At 47.6% G+C, this 16,379-nt stretch overlaps 1 protein-coding gene across 1 annotated transcript in view; it reads right to left on the reverse strand.

The window, feature by feature from the left end:
- SLC1A1 (solute carrier family 1 member 1) overlaps nucleotides 1-10,061 on the reverse strand; it is an 84,495-nt gene extending 74,434 nt beyond the window's left edge. Inside the window, exon 1 of the mRNA XM_086684908.1 lies at nucleotides 9,568-10,061. Coding sequence (XP_086541034.1) covers nucleotides 9,568-9,658 — 91 coding nt within the window. The 5' untranslated portion in view covers nucleotides 9,659-10,061. The remainder of the gene's footprint in view (nucleotides 1-9,567) is intronic.
- Between the last annotated feature and the right edge of the window lie 6,318 nt (nucleotides 10,062-16,379).

Below are 16,379 nucleotides of genomic sequence, written 5' to 3' on the forward strand. Positions count from 1 at the left end.
CCACTGAGCTAAACTATAGCTCCAAAGTGAGCTATTGGCTTAACGGTAATTGTCTCCAATATTCTCTGCTATTAGATGTATATTTAACATTCTCAATAGGGAAGACCACTGAAAACACTTGCTACTTCAACAGACACTGCTGCCGGGGTGTTTAAAGGGGCCACTTGATGTCATCGAAAATGAATTCGTTTTCTTCGAGAGTGCTGGAGTCCCCACAGTATACGTGACTCTGGGTCTCCAGCGACACGCACACAGGGGAGATGTGCAGGTCCCCAAGCGAACACGAGGCCAGTGGGTCGGACTCCCCATGGGACAGTTACACTGAGGCTCGGCTCTGGTAAAGGTAATCACAAGTTCTCGCAAGTAATTAATGTGGAAAGCTTCCTTTCTTCACGAGCAAGTGCTCACGGGAGCACGCATATGCTCTCCGACAGCTGATTCCTAATCCCAGTTATTTACACCTTGTCTGACCCATCCAGGGTTTTTAGCCGTCCGAGCTACCGTATTCTGATCTGGCACATGGTAGTTTTCTCCATTGCTTGTCTTCATGCGAAGTTTCCTTTCTTTTTTTAAAAATTTTTTATGTTTATTTTTGAGACAGGGAGAGGAGGAGGGGCAGAGAGAGAGAGAGACAAAGGATCTGAAGTGGGCTCTGTGCTGACAGCAGAGAACCCGATGTGGGTCTCGCGCTCGCAAACCATGAGATCATGACCTGAGCTGAAGTCAGACACTCAACTGACGGAGCCACCCAGGCGCCCCTCAAGTTTCCTTTATTTCTTCTGCTTGCTGCTCAAATGTTTGACAGGTGGGTAACTTTGATTCTACAGAACTTTTTTGTACTAAAAAACCCAACATATCTCACATTAACCAGTATCTAACAAGATACTGAATACAATCTTCTCTTTTCTTTTCTTTTTTTTTTTTTTTAATTTTTTTTTCAACGTTTATTTATTTTTGGGACAGAGAGACAGAGCATGAACGGGGGAGGGGCAGAGAGAGAGGGAGACACAGAATCGGAAACAGGCTCCAGGCTCTGAGCCATCAGCCCAGAGCCCGATGCGGGACTCGAACTCCCGGACCGCGAGATCGTGACCTGGCTGAAGTCGGACGCTTAACCGACTGCGCCACCCAGGCGCCCCTCTTCTCTTTTCTATTAAACTGAATAGACAGACACACACACACACAAGCACACACACCATCTTTCCCTTCGCTGGACGTTAGCAATGTACCTTCAAAGTCCTCCCAACAGATAGAATGTGTCTACAACACAAGGTGTGCGGAGTCTTAGGCTTGTGATAACTTTTTAAAGATTCATTTTGTAATACCGGGCTCGCATAACTTCGGGTGGGGTGTTGGTCTTATAGACTTGAGGCATACACCATGCAGAGAACCAAAAATCAGAATCTGTTCAGGGAGTCCCAAATTCGTCTTGGTTCTGATTCAGTTTAAAAAATGAAAGCATTAGGCATAGACATTCAAAGCCCAAAATTCTTCTCTTAATTCTTTAATATGTGGAACTCTAGCCAGCTAAAGGGCCTCCTCTCTAAGGTTCTTAACTAAGCAGATGCATGTAAGATATGTATGCATATAGAGCAACACAAGTTTATGAGACCTCATATTCCTGAGTAATCTAATGCTGACCTGGAACACCGCCCAGGTAATAGTCCCACATACAACTTACATTATTATTATTATTATTTTTTTTTTTTACAGTAGCCTCCATGCCCAATGTGGGGCTTGAACTCAGGACCCTGAGATTAAGAGTTGCATCCTCTACTGATTGAATCAGCTGGGCACCCCCAGTTTACATTATTAAACCCAATTCACAGAGGTTTATATGTGACTCAACATCAAGGTCATTTCCTCCTCCCCTAATGACTTTTCACACCCTGTGCCCTATGGAAGAGGTCCTATGGCTCCCAGCAATACACTGAGGAATGATGGTATAATCTGAGCTACAGGATCAGAGCTAGAAGGAACCTCAGAGATTTTCTAACCCAAGGTCGACAAGCATGTGGCACACATGCCCCTACTCTCGGCTCCTAAGCCCTTGGCAGACCTCAGTAATCAACTGCAGAACTTGTTTCCAATTCTTTCTCAACACTCATATCACACACGGCAGTCTACTATCTATAAAGGGGAGCTGGCATGTGCATGAAATCCTTTCTCCTCTGCCTCATCTGAACCCCTCTTCTTTCTGATAAGAAACAAAGGCCCATGGGGCGCCTGGGTGGCTCAGTCGGTTGGGCATCCGACTTCAGCTCGGGTCATGATCTCGCAGTCTGTGAGTTCGAGCCCCGTGTCGGGCTCTGGGCTGATAGCTCAGAGCCTGGAGCCTGCTTCCAATTCTGTGTCTCCCTCTCTCTCTGCCCCTCCCCCGTTCATGCTCTGTCTCTCTCTGTCTCAAAAATAAGTAAACGTTAAAAAAAAAAAATTAAAAAAAAACAAACAAAAAACAAAGGCCCAGAGCGTTTAAGTATTAGGTACACTTTCTTACATAGCTCTTAAGCGTGAGTTTCGTTACTTCACTGTCTCATTTCATTTTCCAGTGTCTGTTAGGGGTGGTAGGAGTGATTCTGCCCTCAAGGGGTCTATAATCTAGTGTTTTTTTTTTTTTTAATGTTTATTTTTGAGGGAGAGAGAGTGGGGGAGGGACAGAAAGGGGGGGAGACAGAGGATCTGAAACAGGCCCCACACTGACAGCAGCGGGCCTGATGTGGGGATTGAACTCACAACTGGAGATCATGACCTGAACCACATCTGGATGCTCAACCAACTGAGCCACCCAGGGGCCCCTATAAACCTAGTTTTGAGGAAGAAAAGATTAACATGCTTGATACATATGTAGACTAAGTGTTAATCTGGGTCACTGATGCAGATCAGAGGATGTTAAAGTGGGCAGAAGAGAATTTATGGAGGAAATGGGGGTCAAACCAAGTTTGGGACTCATTTATTCACTCCATAAACAAGGACAATGTCTTACTCTCTGGGCCATAAATGGTTCAATAAATCAACAAATGTATTGCATCTACCAGACATTGTCACAGGTGCTATGGGTTCAGGAAGTTCACAGATTAGTGGAGGAGGCAAAAAAAAAAAAAAAAAAAAAAAAAAGAGAGAATATATTCTAACTGCAGAATAATACACACAAGTAGATATTCCTTCCTTTTTTGTTTTTTTTTTTGTTTTTTTTTTTGTTTTAGTTTTTTATTTTAGAGAGAGAGAGAGAGAGAAAGCAGGGGAGGGACAGAGGGAATTCTAAGCAGGTTCCATGCTGAGCACAGAGCCCGATGCAGGGCTCGATCCCATGACCCTGGGATCACGACGAGCCAAAATCAAGAGTTGGACGCCCAACCGACTGAGCCACCCAGGCACCTCCAGCAGATATTCCTTCTGCACAGGAGGAGAGCACAATAGTTCCTTAACAAGCCTGTGGCACTTCTACGACTCCCTCTCCTGCTAGAGATTGCCACTTTCTTCCCCTAGAGGACCAGATTCAGCCATACTCCATCAGGATAACCTGCTGAGCATCTAGAGTTCAGCGTCATTTCTTTTCCACTCCCATTGTTGCTGCGCAGCCCAGGCCCCCCTCTCTCCCTGCCGGACACGGACATTAATCCCCTGGGTAGTCTGCCCACCTACAAGGCAACCTTCCCGGGATCCATTCTGCACATCCATCTGCCTCAATGATCTTCTTCAAGCACAGCTCTGATCGTGTCTTTGCCAACCTAACCCTCAGACCGTGTCCAAACTCATTGGCGTGGCATTCTAGGTCCTCCAGGGTCTGGCTCTGCCTCCTCAGCAGGCTTGCTCTTTTTGTTGAACGTGTTCCTCCGTCACACCCTCTGCTACAGTCATGCCGAGCCTCTCTGTTAAAAGGCAGGAGAGAGAGGCAGACTTTGCAGTGGGAGGAATAGCCGGGCAGCCTCGTGAACAGAGGCATGAGGGTAGGTCTGAGCCCAGAGCAGACACCAGCCCAGCTGATGAGTCCGGCAAGATCCTCTGGAGCACGTGTTCCTCCAAGGGCACAACCCGCCCTTCCCGGAGTCCTGGAGGCATGTTTCTGCCCCTTCCCAGTCTCAGGGTGAGAGAAGGACAATACAGACCAAAGTGCATGGTGCAGGTTATTTTCTACCTGATACGTCACTCAGCCACACTTCGTATTCCCAGGAGAGCCAGCAAGGACCAGGTATGACAGGGAGACGGGGAGCAAGCCAGAGGTGACCAGGACTAAGTCTTCCACTGTTGAGTCTCAGTTTCCTCACCTGCATGTAGGGATCTTTATAGTTTCCTCATCTCTAGCTCTACCTATATCTCTAACTATATCTATGTAAGCCTATATATATATAAGCAATACCTACTTTACAGTTGCAATTTTTGCAAAGTCATTGACTTTTTAAATTTTTTAAAATCTACATCCAAATTAGTTAGCATATAGTACAACAATGATTTCAGGAGTAGATTCCTTAATGACCCTTACCCATTTAGCCCATCCCCCCTCCCACAACCCCTCCAGTAACCCTCTGTTTGTCCTCCATCTTTAAGAGTCTCTTATGTTTTGTCCCCCTCCCTGTTTTTATATTATGTTTGCTTCCCTTCCCTTATGTTCATCTGTTTTGTCTCTTAAAGTCCTCATATGAGTGAAGTCATATGATATTTGTCTTTCTCTAACTTCACTTAGCATAATACCCTCCGGTTCTATCCACACAGTTGCAAATGGCAAGATTTCATTCTTTTTGATTGCCGAGTAATACTCCATTGTGTGTGTGTGTGTGTGTGTGTGTGTGTATGTATATGTATATATATGTATATGTATATGTGTATACATATACCACATCTTCTTTATCCACTCATCCATTGATGGACATTTGGGCTCTTTCCCTACTGTGGCTATTGTTGATACTGATGCTATAAACATGGGGGTGCATGTGCCCCTTTGAAACAGCTCACCTGTATCCCGTGGATAAATGCCTAGTAGTGCAATTGCTAGGTCATAGGGTAATTCTATTTCTAGTTTTTTGAGGAACTTCCATACTGTTTTCCAGAGTGGCTGCACCAGCGTGCATTCCCATGTCATTGACTTTTTTCACAAGTATTTCCTAATATTTCATCAGCCATGATGGAAATGAGATTAGAGAGGTATAATAAGTCAAATACACAGTAGGTTAGGCACACTAGCCTTCTCAACCAGCTTCTGTTTCCACCCTTGCCTCTGCAGTCTGTGGTCAAAACAGCAGCCAGGGCGAGCTGATTAAAATACAACCAGACCCTGTCACAGCTCTGCTCAAAACCTTGCGATGGCTTCCCAGCTCCCAGTAAAAGTCAAAGTCCTTAGAGGAGCCTACAGTCTCCCAGTGCTCTGTCCCCTCCTAGCCTCCTGTCTCCCCATCTCCTCTCCCTCACTCCACCCCTTGTTCTTTTTCAAACAAGCCAGGATGCTCCCCAGACACCTGAGCACATGTTCCTTCACCTCTTCTTAGTCTGCAGTCAGTTGTTACCTTCACGGGTGGGGGGGGGGGGTGTCCCTATTTAAAAGTGCAACCCCCTCCCAGCTTTATGTTACTGGAGAGTGCTCTCACCATCTAATATACTCCATGTTGTAGTTAACCTATTTATTCTATTTACCTCCCTCCACTTGAATGTAAGTTCCACCAGGAAAGGGGTTTCTATTGTTTTGTTCAGTGCTGTGTGCCCCAGGCCCTAGAACAGTCCCTGTTGAATGAACAAATGGTTTAAGTGTTCGCTGCTGCAGGTATATTCCAGGCTGAGCTGATTAAAGGCCCAGCAGCGTCAGGCATGGTAGCTACCAGACCAAAATAGCTTCATCAACGACAATATGCATTCTGGAATATCGCCACACACAAGGCTCTGTGCAGGTGAGGTACAGCCTGAGCAGCAGCCAGCCCTGTCACAGACACACAGAAGCAGGAAGAGAGCATTTACCAGGACTCAACTTAGCATTGCCAAATGTATGCTACCAGAGGTTAGTGCAGGAGACAAGGAGCAAGGGTATCACTAATAACGTGAAAGAATTGTTCTCCCTTTCAGACAGTGGAATCTGAATCTATAAATGATTGCTTCCTGAGCACGCTGAAGAAAATTATTCAGCATGAATCAGCTCGCCAGCTCTGTCATGTAAATAACATCTACTTCCTTTCCTGAAAATCCGTAAGGTGGAAATCAGGTGTTTCAAATGACTGAGATAGAGCACATCCTGGACAGAAAGATCAAGCTCTATGCTGTGAGTGGGGTGAACAATTCATGAGTGCTTTAATCTAAAACAGTACACACACGGTCCCTGACTCATGATGATTCCACTTGTGGTTTTTCAACTTTACATGGGTGTGGAAGTGATGCCTCTTCAGCAGAGATCGGACTTCACATTTTGAATTGTGATCTTTTCGTGGGCTAGAGAGATGTGGTACAATCCTTTCTCCCCCGTGGGGCTGGGCAGTGGGAGCCAAGCTGCAGTTCTGACGGCGAGGCCTTCACGGAGATAAACAACCGATACGCTCACGACCATTCTGTACCCAACAACCACTGTTTTTCACTTTCAGTACCGTGTTCAACAAATTACATTATAAAATAGGCTTTGTGTGAGGTGATTTTGCCCAACTGCAGGCTAAGGTAAACGTTGTGAGCACATTTAAGCTAGGCTAGCCTAAGCCACGGTGCTCGCTTGGTAGGTTAGGTATATTAAATGCATTTTTGAATTATGATACTTAATATCTTCAACTTACAATGGGCTTATTTGGGACCTAATCCTATCATAAGTGGAGGAAGATCTGTACACGATATGATCATTATTGGATCACCTGAATCAGAATGCTCTGACCCAGAGTTTTTACACACAGTGATTCTGCCTGGACAGAATTCCCACTTGGAGCACAAAAATTCTACCCTCAGAATTTCTGTCTAAGTGAATTGAGAATCAGGCTATGGGGCACAAAACAAAATGGTTTATCCTTTCCATCTCGTTTTTTTAAAAAATGAATGCTCTTTAACTGCATTTCCCCTCACACCCTAGGTCTTGAAAAACCAGAGGCTTTAAGCTAGCTCATAAAAACCTTCGTCCCTCATTTCAATAATCAAAATATCTTAACGTGTCAGGTCTGCTGAATTACAGCGGGGACCAAACATTTGGATGGCTATAATCAGAAGAGGACATTCTGTCAAGGTAGTTAATACATTTAACAGTTTCTTCTTCTTCTTTTTTTAAAAAAATTTTTAAATGTTTATTTTTGAGAGAGAGACTGAGTGCAAGTGGGGGAGGGCAAAGAGAGAGACATACACACACACACAGATTTCGAAGCAGGCTCTAGGCTCTGAGCTTTCAGCACAGAGCCGGACGCGGGGCTCAAACCCACGAACCGTGAGATCACGACCTGAGCCCAAGTCGGGCACTTAACCGACTGAGCCACCCAGGCGCCCCTAAACAGTTTCTTCTTCTTAAAAAAGGTCCAGAAAGGAGGCTGTATGACCATGCTTGTGATTTTCTGTATCAATTAAGACTGTTTTAAAAATAAACTTACTCTCAGTTTATATGTGGACTCAGCCTCACTGTCGTAAGTTAGCTGGAATTTCTTTCTGGTTAAACTGAGCTAGTGCGGACTACACCAACAGAGGTATGATTCTCACTCAGACCCAGTGCTCTGGAGAAAGAAAAGGAAGATCCCAGGACGGGGAGTGGGGGTGGGGTTCCAGGGATGGGCACACTGGGGGTGGCCCTAGGCTTGGCACTTCTCAGACCAGGAGCAGAAACCCTCTGGATCGCCCTGTGCTGCTCCTGGAGGAGTAAGTCCAGAAAGACTTCAGTGGAGCGCTTAAAATTTTTATATGGTGGTTTCCCTTTCTCCAGAAGAGTGTCTGAATCAAGCTCCTGGGGCTCACCCAGATTAAAAACTGTTGGAAAGTGCCCTGACGCCACATCTGCAAAATGGGCACGTGATCCCTCTTGACACTGAAGATGTATTTATGCAACGGGTTCCGAAGGCCAGGGAACAACTGCTCAAAATCCTTTCCAAACCACCCTCTAGTGAATTGGTACACTGAACAGCGATGTGCAACACTTCTTCACCAGATGAGAATCCTACGGCTAAAGAGGCAGGATTATTCCACTCTCCCAAGGAATTGGGAGGGAAATGCCAGCCTTGGGTTATCCAGTAACCATCCTTAAAAAGGGTTTAACAATTAATTCTGGACTCTTATTACTAGGAAAACACACAAGGATATTGCATCTATCTGGATGCATGGAAATCAAATCCCTCTCTCTTTAGTTTCTTATTTAAATGTAGGGGGGGCAGTATCCTGCCCCTAAAAACCTTCCCTAAAAACCCCTGAGCCACTTGGCCCTTGGGGGAAACCGAATTAAGCAGGTAAGAAAGACTTGCTTCTCTCCTCCTTTCCTCCCACAAATGGCCTCTGCTAAGGCAATTCCAGGATGTGACTTCTTTACTAGAAATCTGACTTGATTTTGCACAAGGCTCTGGAGGAGCAAATCTGACTCTGAGGTTTCTATAACTTCCACAGGTTTCTGGGGGAGGGGCATCAAGAGTGGGAGGACACAGTGCCAAATATTCTGATATCCAGAAGCATCCCTGGGGAAGAAGCCGCCGTTCCCCGCCCCCCCCCCCCTTCAGCAAACCCAGCTGTTTCCAAAGGGAAGATGGGGACTTCCAAGGAATCTCACCTGCTGGGTGTCTGCACCTGTGTGAGCTCAGAGAGGAAAGGAGACTCCATCCCCGATGGGGAGCAGCCCAGAGCCCAAGTTGTAAGACAGACAAACGGGCACAAATTCATCATCTAAATAGGAACAACTCATACCTCTGAGCAATGGCTCAGACATCAACTCAGTCCAGTAATCTGTCAGGAGTGAATCATTTTAATACCCCCTTGTTTAAAAACAAGCAAATAGGACTTGAAAATTCTTTTCAATAGAAAAGCTATGTGGAGAGCAAGGAGGCTCCGGGAGGCTATTCTGGCTATATCAGGGTGGGAAACGAAGGAATCTGGGTTCCCTGATCTTTCTTCCCCCAACGACCTCCTGGGGGCCATAACCGCACCCCCCTGAGTTCCGGCAAGAATGTGGCCCAGGGTGAGCGGCAACACCCTCTCCCTCCCTCCCCTCGGGGCCCTGGCCATCCCTGAGGTTAAGGTGCCTCCTCCAGTCCCACCGAGAACCGTAATCCACCCTCCAACCCCGTCCCGGCAGCATGGTTCAGGAAAAAAATGGGGGGGGGGGCGGGGGGGTGCGGAAAGCACAGAGGATTAAAACCACAATAAACCACGTTTGCTTCCAAACGGGAAGAACCGAGAGCTACTTGCCCCCCTTCCCCTTCCAAGCCCCTCGGACCGTTTTGGGTAAAGCGGGCACCCGCGGCTCGGGGAGCCCCCAAACGGGAGTCCCCGAGGAGCTCTGCGGCTCGCACGCGGGGGAGCCCCGGCGCGGCTCCGAGGCCCGGGGGGCGCCTCGCCCGCCACCCTCGCCCCCGTGGGGCCCCGCACGCGGCCCGGGAGCCGGGGGCGCGGGATGGTGCGCGCGCGCCGCCCACCCGCCCCGCCGCTCACCTAGCACCACGGCGGCCACGGTGGACAGCAGCAGCCAGTTGTTCCTCAGGAAGCGCCTGCAGTCGCATCCCTTCCTCGCCGGCTTCCCCATGGCGGGCGCCCGGGCCGGGAGCCGCCGCCGCGGCGGCCGCTATTGTGCGCGGGGAACCGGCGGAGGCGCGGCGGGGGCGGGACGCGGGCGCGCCGGGGAGCGGGTGCGCGCCGGCTGCTGCGGCCGCCGCTGTCGCTGTCGCTGTCACCGTCGCCGCCACCTGAGCTCGCGCGCCGCACCCGCAGCCCCGGCCACCTCGCCGGCCGTGCGCGTCGGGCGCGCCCGGCTCCTCCTGCCGCCGCCGCACTCTGCGGCGCGCGGGCCAACCAGCGAGGGAGGAGGGAGGAGGGAGGAGGGAGGGGCGGCGGGCCGGCGGCGCGTGGGGGCGTGCGCCGCGCGCCCAGGGTCCCGGGGAGCCCGCAGCGCCACGCCCGCCCAGGCTGCACCTGGACTCTCGCTCTCGCTCTCCCTCCCTCCCTCCCTGTCTCTCTTTTTCTGTCCTGCCAGACCAGCTTTTCGGATTCACGGGTTCCTCCCCTCCTGGCCCAGAGGGGCGGAGCCACTGTGGTTTGCCCCTCCGCCCGGCCAGCCCCGCCCCCCCATGCCTCCACGCCGACCCCTGGGCGCCGCGACCCCCTTGACCAGTGGGGAGAGTTGAGGGAAACTGAGGCCCGCAGTGGGGCCCCTCTGCTCTCCGCCGGAGCCAAGGATCTGCCCCCAGCCTGGAGAGCTTGAAGCCCCTAGCGGGAGGGGCAGGGGGGGTGCTGGGGGTGGAGTGGGGGTGCAGAACAGGACGTGGGGAACGCTCACCTCTACCCGCCCCCGCCCCCGCCCCCCCCCTCCAGCTCCCGCCCGTGTCATGAGCTCTCCTTTCTGAGTAGCGGGCGGTGAGGCACCCATTGGAGTGTCTGTGGACACAGGGCTTGGAGTGGGCCCTCTTACAACTTGACTGGCTCCGTGGCCGTCGAAGGCCCCCGAACTGTGAGCCTCGGCAGAGTGACTAGGTCTGAGCGCCGGGCCTGCAGGGAGACGGTGGGCGGGCCCGTCCCTAAGGCCAAATGCGCTGGAAAGGCCAACAGGGGAGATGGAGAAGCCAGGTAAGTGGTGCCAAATGTCTTCCGCGAGGCTAAGTGCATTTTCGAGTTCTCTTTCCTTCTTCTACCCCATTATTTCACCCTCACTCATACAAACCCTTTTCTCTCCTTTCCCACATCAGCACCTCCGCAGCTCCAGGCTGCCTTCTCGCCAGCTTTCCTAACATAAAGTAAGCCCTGCACATTTTTGTTATTCTGGAGTCTACTCGCTGAATGGGGGGGGGGGGGGGGGGAGCTCCTCGACTAGGTGATCTGATGACTAAAAACCCACAATTAGAGCTTCATTCCTTTGGCTGAAATTGATGCAAGCATTCTTGAAGAGACACTAATTCAGCTTTATGAGCCACATACACTTTAGTATGAATGACTTTGTCAGCTCCTTTCCAGAAAGTACATTTTGAGAGAAGGAAGGATAGAGGGAGATCAAGGTCATTGTGAGCCTGAGGAGGATCTGAGGAAACGTCAGGAGGAAAACTATCAAGAAAGAGGGGACAGCGATATTCATCCCACAATAAAAAAGCTAGAAATACTGAGATGTCCAACATGAAAGGAACGGCAAATATATTACAAGACTGCCCTGCTCTTGTGCCTTATGCAGCCTCTAGAAAGGAAGTTTATGCAATGTCTAATTGCACAAGATAGCCCAGGTTACAATAATAAGAGGGGGAAAAAAGGAAGATTAAATTGTGTATACAATTTGGTCAGAGCTACCTAAAACAAACCTATAAAATAAAATCAAGTGCTTAGAAAAAAAGTCTAGGAGGAAATATGCCAAAGTTTTAACGCTGGTCATCTTCGGGTGGGAATAATAACCTTGTTCGAATCTTTTTGCTTTCTTTCTGCGTTTCCCAAAGCGTCTCCCATGAGCACACTCTCGCCCGTTACAGTTGTGGGTAGGGCTGTATTTAAGAGATAAACAGAACCTCAAGAGAGAAAACAGTGGAAGAACCAAAGATGTTCTTGGACATCACGACTTTTTGAGGTGTATTGGAGAACAACTAGGTTTAAATGCCAGCACTACCATTTACCAGCTGGGGAACTCTGGGCAAGTTGCTTAAGTTTTTTTGGTCTCAGTTTCTACATCTGCAAAATGGAGGCATTAATACTCTGTATCTCGTGGGGGTCTTGTAAGAGTTGAAGACAATGTGTGTGAAAGACTTTAGTGCCTGGTGCACAAGTACCTTTGCTAGTTTTGCTTGGAGCCCACCTGAGCAGGCATCTGTCACTCCCTCTCTTTTGTGGCCTGCCTGTCAGGACCACACCTGAACTGCTTCGGACTCACGAGAATCCTTGCATATTTATAAATAGTCGTCGCCCATTAAAGTTGCAAGGAACTCTCAATCTACCACATTTTCACACCTAACGCCTATACAGTGCATACTTGCTTTATGCTTATTTTTTAATGTGTATTTATTTATTTTGAGAGAAAGAGAGAACATGAGCAGGCGAGGGGCAGAGAGAGAGAGAGAGGGAGAGAGAGAGAGAGGCCCAAGCAGATGCCGTGCTCAGCATGGAGCCCAGTGCACGCAGGGGTCGATCTCACAACTGTGAAATCAGGCCCTGAGCTGAAGTCAAGACTCAGATGCTTAACTGACTGAGCCACCCAGGTGCCACATATGCTTATGTACGTTACGCAGTTTTAAAGTAGTGCAATATTGGGGCGCCTGGGTGGCTCAGTCGGTTAAGCATCCGACTTCGGCTCAGGTCATGATCTCGCGGTCCATGAGTTCAAGCCCTGCGTCGGGCTCTGTGCTGACCGCTCAGAGCCTGGAGCCTGTTTCAGATTCTGTGTCTCCCTCGCTCTCTGCCCCTCCCCTGCTCGTGCTCTGTCTCTGCTCTGTCTCTCTCTCAAAAATGAATAAACATTTAAAAAAATTTTATTTTAAATAAGGTAGTTAAATGTTGAAAGATGAATAAAACCAAAGTATATACACTCATTTTGAAATAATAAAAATCTCCTACATTAAGAATAAAAGTCAAGAATCTCAAAAGTTCAAAGCGGGTGAATTATAAACTGTGTTTATGCTATTGTTCCATGGAAATTCCACTTTAGCTGGCAATAAAAAATAATTAGTAAGCAGACACAATGCACTTAGCATGTTCCAGGCACCTTTCCAACCACTTTGCACAGATTAACTCCTTTGATCCTCCAACACCTGGATGTAGCAGGGACTACTACATGTTCCTTCATGGGACTGTAGGAAGAGCCACATGAGACACCGTGTGTCGTCATTGACTTCGTTTTACAGCTGAGGAGTCTGGGGCAAAAAGAAGGTTAGGTGACTTCCTTCAGTTCTCTCTTTTAGTCAGAGGACATTCAAGGTGGACGAGGCGGTCTGGCGCAAGCTGAATACACCAACTCTGTGCATGAAACCATCATCTCTTAGATGAGGAACAAATACAGAATTGTTACAGCGACATCGCTTGAGTTACTTTCTGCAAGATCTTCAGGAATCCATCCGTCCACGTCCGGGAGCCACCAGGCTGTCCTGAAGTGCTGTGCTCACATGGAAGCTACCTACATTTTATGGGGCGGTGGTCAAGCTCTTCAGGTCACTCTCCGTTGCTGCTGGTGGCTCCCAATGTGATTTATTTGCCTTCTTTTTTTTTTTTTTTTTTTTTTTTTAAATTTTTTTTTTTTTTCAACGTTTATTTATTTTTGGGATAGAGAGAGACAGAGCATGAACGGGGGAGGGGCAGAGAGAGAGGGAGACACAGAATGGGAAACAGGCTCCAGGCTCTGAGCCATCAGCCCAGAGCCTGACGCGGGGCTCGAACTCACGGACCGCGAGATCGTGACCTGGCTGAAGTCGGACGCTTAACCGACTGCGCCACCCAGGCGCCCCTATTTGCCTTCTTTTAGGCAAAGATAAGATCATCAGCTGTAGGTATAGGAAGCATCACTTTGCGGGGGGGGGAATCGGAGACCCCTAAGGCGTAAGTTTTATTTTGTTTATTTGCGTTGCCTGTGATAGTCATGGACACAAATAGTCTCAAATTGGACAAGAGTTAGGAGGCATTTTTCTTGTAAGTCCTCCCCTCCAGGGGACCTTGACCCACTCAGGTCTTGGAACAAAATCTTCACTCTCCTGGGGTAAGACCTTAGAGCCACGTAGAAAGAATTGTTCGGATTTTCCCCCTCCAATAGGTATTAACATCCCTTCCCCCAGATCCCTTCACCCTGCTGATAGAATCCTTTGGCCGTTTCTTAATACGTGACATTATGCCAGTGTGCTTTTCTTTTTTTTTTTTAACATTTAAGTAACGCGGGCATTTCCTTTATTGTTATTGTTCCTTTCTTTATTTCTCCCCTTGTTGACTCGTGGACTCTCTTGTTAGTTATTACAGAAAAGAGACTTTGACTTTTGCATACAAGGTTACATCATCAGGTGACAGCACGGACTTCTATATTACTCAGGACGGAAATGAAAAGCATTCAGAGACAAAAAGTAAGGCACCAGCGTCTGACCGACTCTAGAAATAGTATGCTGGTTGCATTCTACCATCATAAAACATATGCAGTTGGTTGGTTTGTCCTCATGCTGTGCTAATGGGGAGAAGGAGGTCATGGGGACCAGAGTCTCTTTCAGCATCTACGGCTGTGCGGCCATTCATGACTGATGGATAGTAAGAAGGATGCTGTCAGCATATTCAGATGCCCTTTTTAGCAATCTCTTCCTTATTGAATTCATCTCGCAATTATAAATTAAAAGACAAAAGAACTGTAATTCATTAAACGGTCACAACAATTCTCTAAGAAATATTTTATAAAGATTATCTGGCCTGAAGGGACTTCTATATTATTTAGATGTCCTTGAGATCCGAATTCAACAGAACTTTGCCCATGGGCTTTATTGCCTACTCTGGCAAACGGAAGAACAATTCTATTTCACTTTAGAATCTATATTTATCTATATCTATCTATCTCTGTCTCTGTGTCTCTATATCTACATATGAAAAATGTATCTGCTACATAGAACCTGTGTGTCCTTGAACAAGTCATTTAACCTCCCCGAACCTCGATTTCCTCATCTGAAGATAACATTTGAAGTAACAAATACAAATGGCCAATACGTATTTGAAACATGAACAAATTTTCAATCTCATTAGCACTCGAGGAAACGAAAATTTATATCAGTATTTGTTTGCCAGCTAAACAAGGGTGTTTTAACAGAAAATATCTTAAAATGTGTGATTTTAATATTATAAATTGGAAACTTAGGGAAAGTTTGCAGAAATGGACAGTGTCCCATGTTGCTGGTAGACCTAAAAAAATGCTATGACTTTTCTGAGGATAATTAGGCAGTTTGTAACATCTTCCATCAAGAGTGTTTAAATTCTTTAGCTTAATCATTCTACCTCTACAAATTCCCCCCACCCAAAAAAGGGCTGTTCATTCCAGCTCGGTGGGAAACAATTAAACTACGTGATAGTAAAGTGAATTGGCTAAAGATTGGTTAAGTATGCACAGATACACTTAATATCAATTTGATACCTTAGCAATGGAACACCATTCAGGTATTGAAAAGCATATTTCAGGAAAACAGTGAGTTACCTGGGAAAATGGTAAACATGCAGTGGTTTTGAAATGGCAAAAGTAAGTTGTAAAACTGTGGGCGAGTGGTTTTTTTATAACAAGGCTATAGTCACTTATTATTTGTGTACCTAAAAATATGAAACTTAAAATATGAGTATTTTAATTCCACTTAAATCTGTGTGTGTGTGTGTGTGTGTAAGAGTAGTAATATCAATGTTATTAATGTGCGAGCACAGGTTCTTTGCCCTGCTAGGCCAAGGTGTTGCTATGCTTGGGAGATTAGGATTTGTTACAATAGCAATTTAAAGAAAAAAGCGTGCTAACATTCCATTTCTGCCGGAAGTGTGGGTTCCGTAGCAGGAAAGACTGTTATCATGGGAAAGAATGTTTCGTATTCTTTCATCTCCACGTTAAGAATACCAAAACCCCAGCATGGAAGATCCATCTCATAGAATTCTCCTATAGTGTAGGAAATAGAGACACCCTGTTCCCTACAGCAGCTGCCACTCTGTTGCAGCAGGAAGTGAATACATAGGAGCCTTAGAAGAAGCTCTCACCCCTTTTTGGTCAAGGGAATGGGCGGGGCAAAGGGAGAGGAGGAGAGGTGCTGGTGCTGTTTTCTCTCTCCAGGCTTCGTCCAAGAAGGGGGTATATGTTAGAGAATACAGGGTGGCAGTTCTGTCCCTTACCGCCCATCAGGGGGCTGCCTCCCAGGCTATCCCTTACCAGTCTGGGGTGCAGCCACATCAACACAAATGTGGGAGGAGGTGTAGTCAGGCAGGGAGAGGATCTGAGGCTTCAGTTCCCAGCCACCCTGGGTTCCTGGTGGCTGGGCTGCTGAACTGAGAGCCATGACTGGTCATCACAGTGTAAGGTGACCCACAGAGTCTTGGGCGGGGAGGAGGGGAGGTCCCATGTGAACTGGCCCGATGCAGAGACTTGCTTACTTATTTCTAGCAGCAGCTGAGGAGAGACTGAGGCTGTGGTAAATGTCCCTCAGCTCTAATGAGGCCAAGAGAAAGGGCGGAATACGTCTTCCCAACTGCAGATTTCAACCATGAAGGCCCCCAGGGCAAATTGGAACCAGGGACAATACTCTGGACACCAGGATCCAAATGCATCCACACATTACATTGGGTTGTTACTGTTT

This window comes from Puma concolor, chromosome D4 (assembly GCF_028749965.1).
Source record: "Puma concolor isolate L17-30 chromosome D4, mPumCon1.1.hap2, whole genome shotgun sequence".
NCBI lineage: Eukaryota > Metazoa > Chordata > Mammalia > Carnivora > Felidae > Puma > Puma concolor.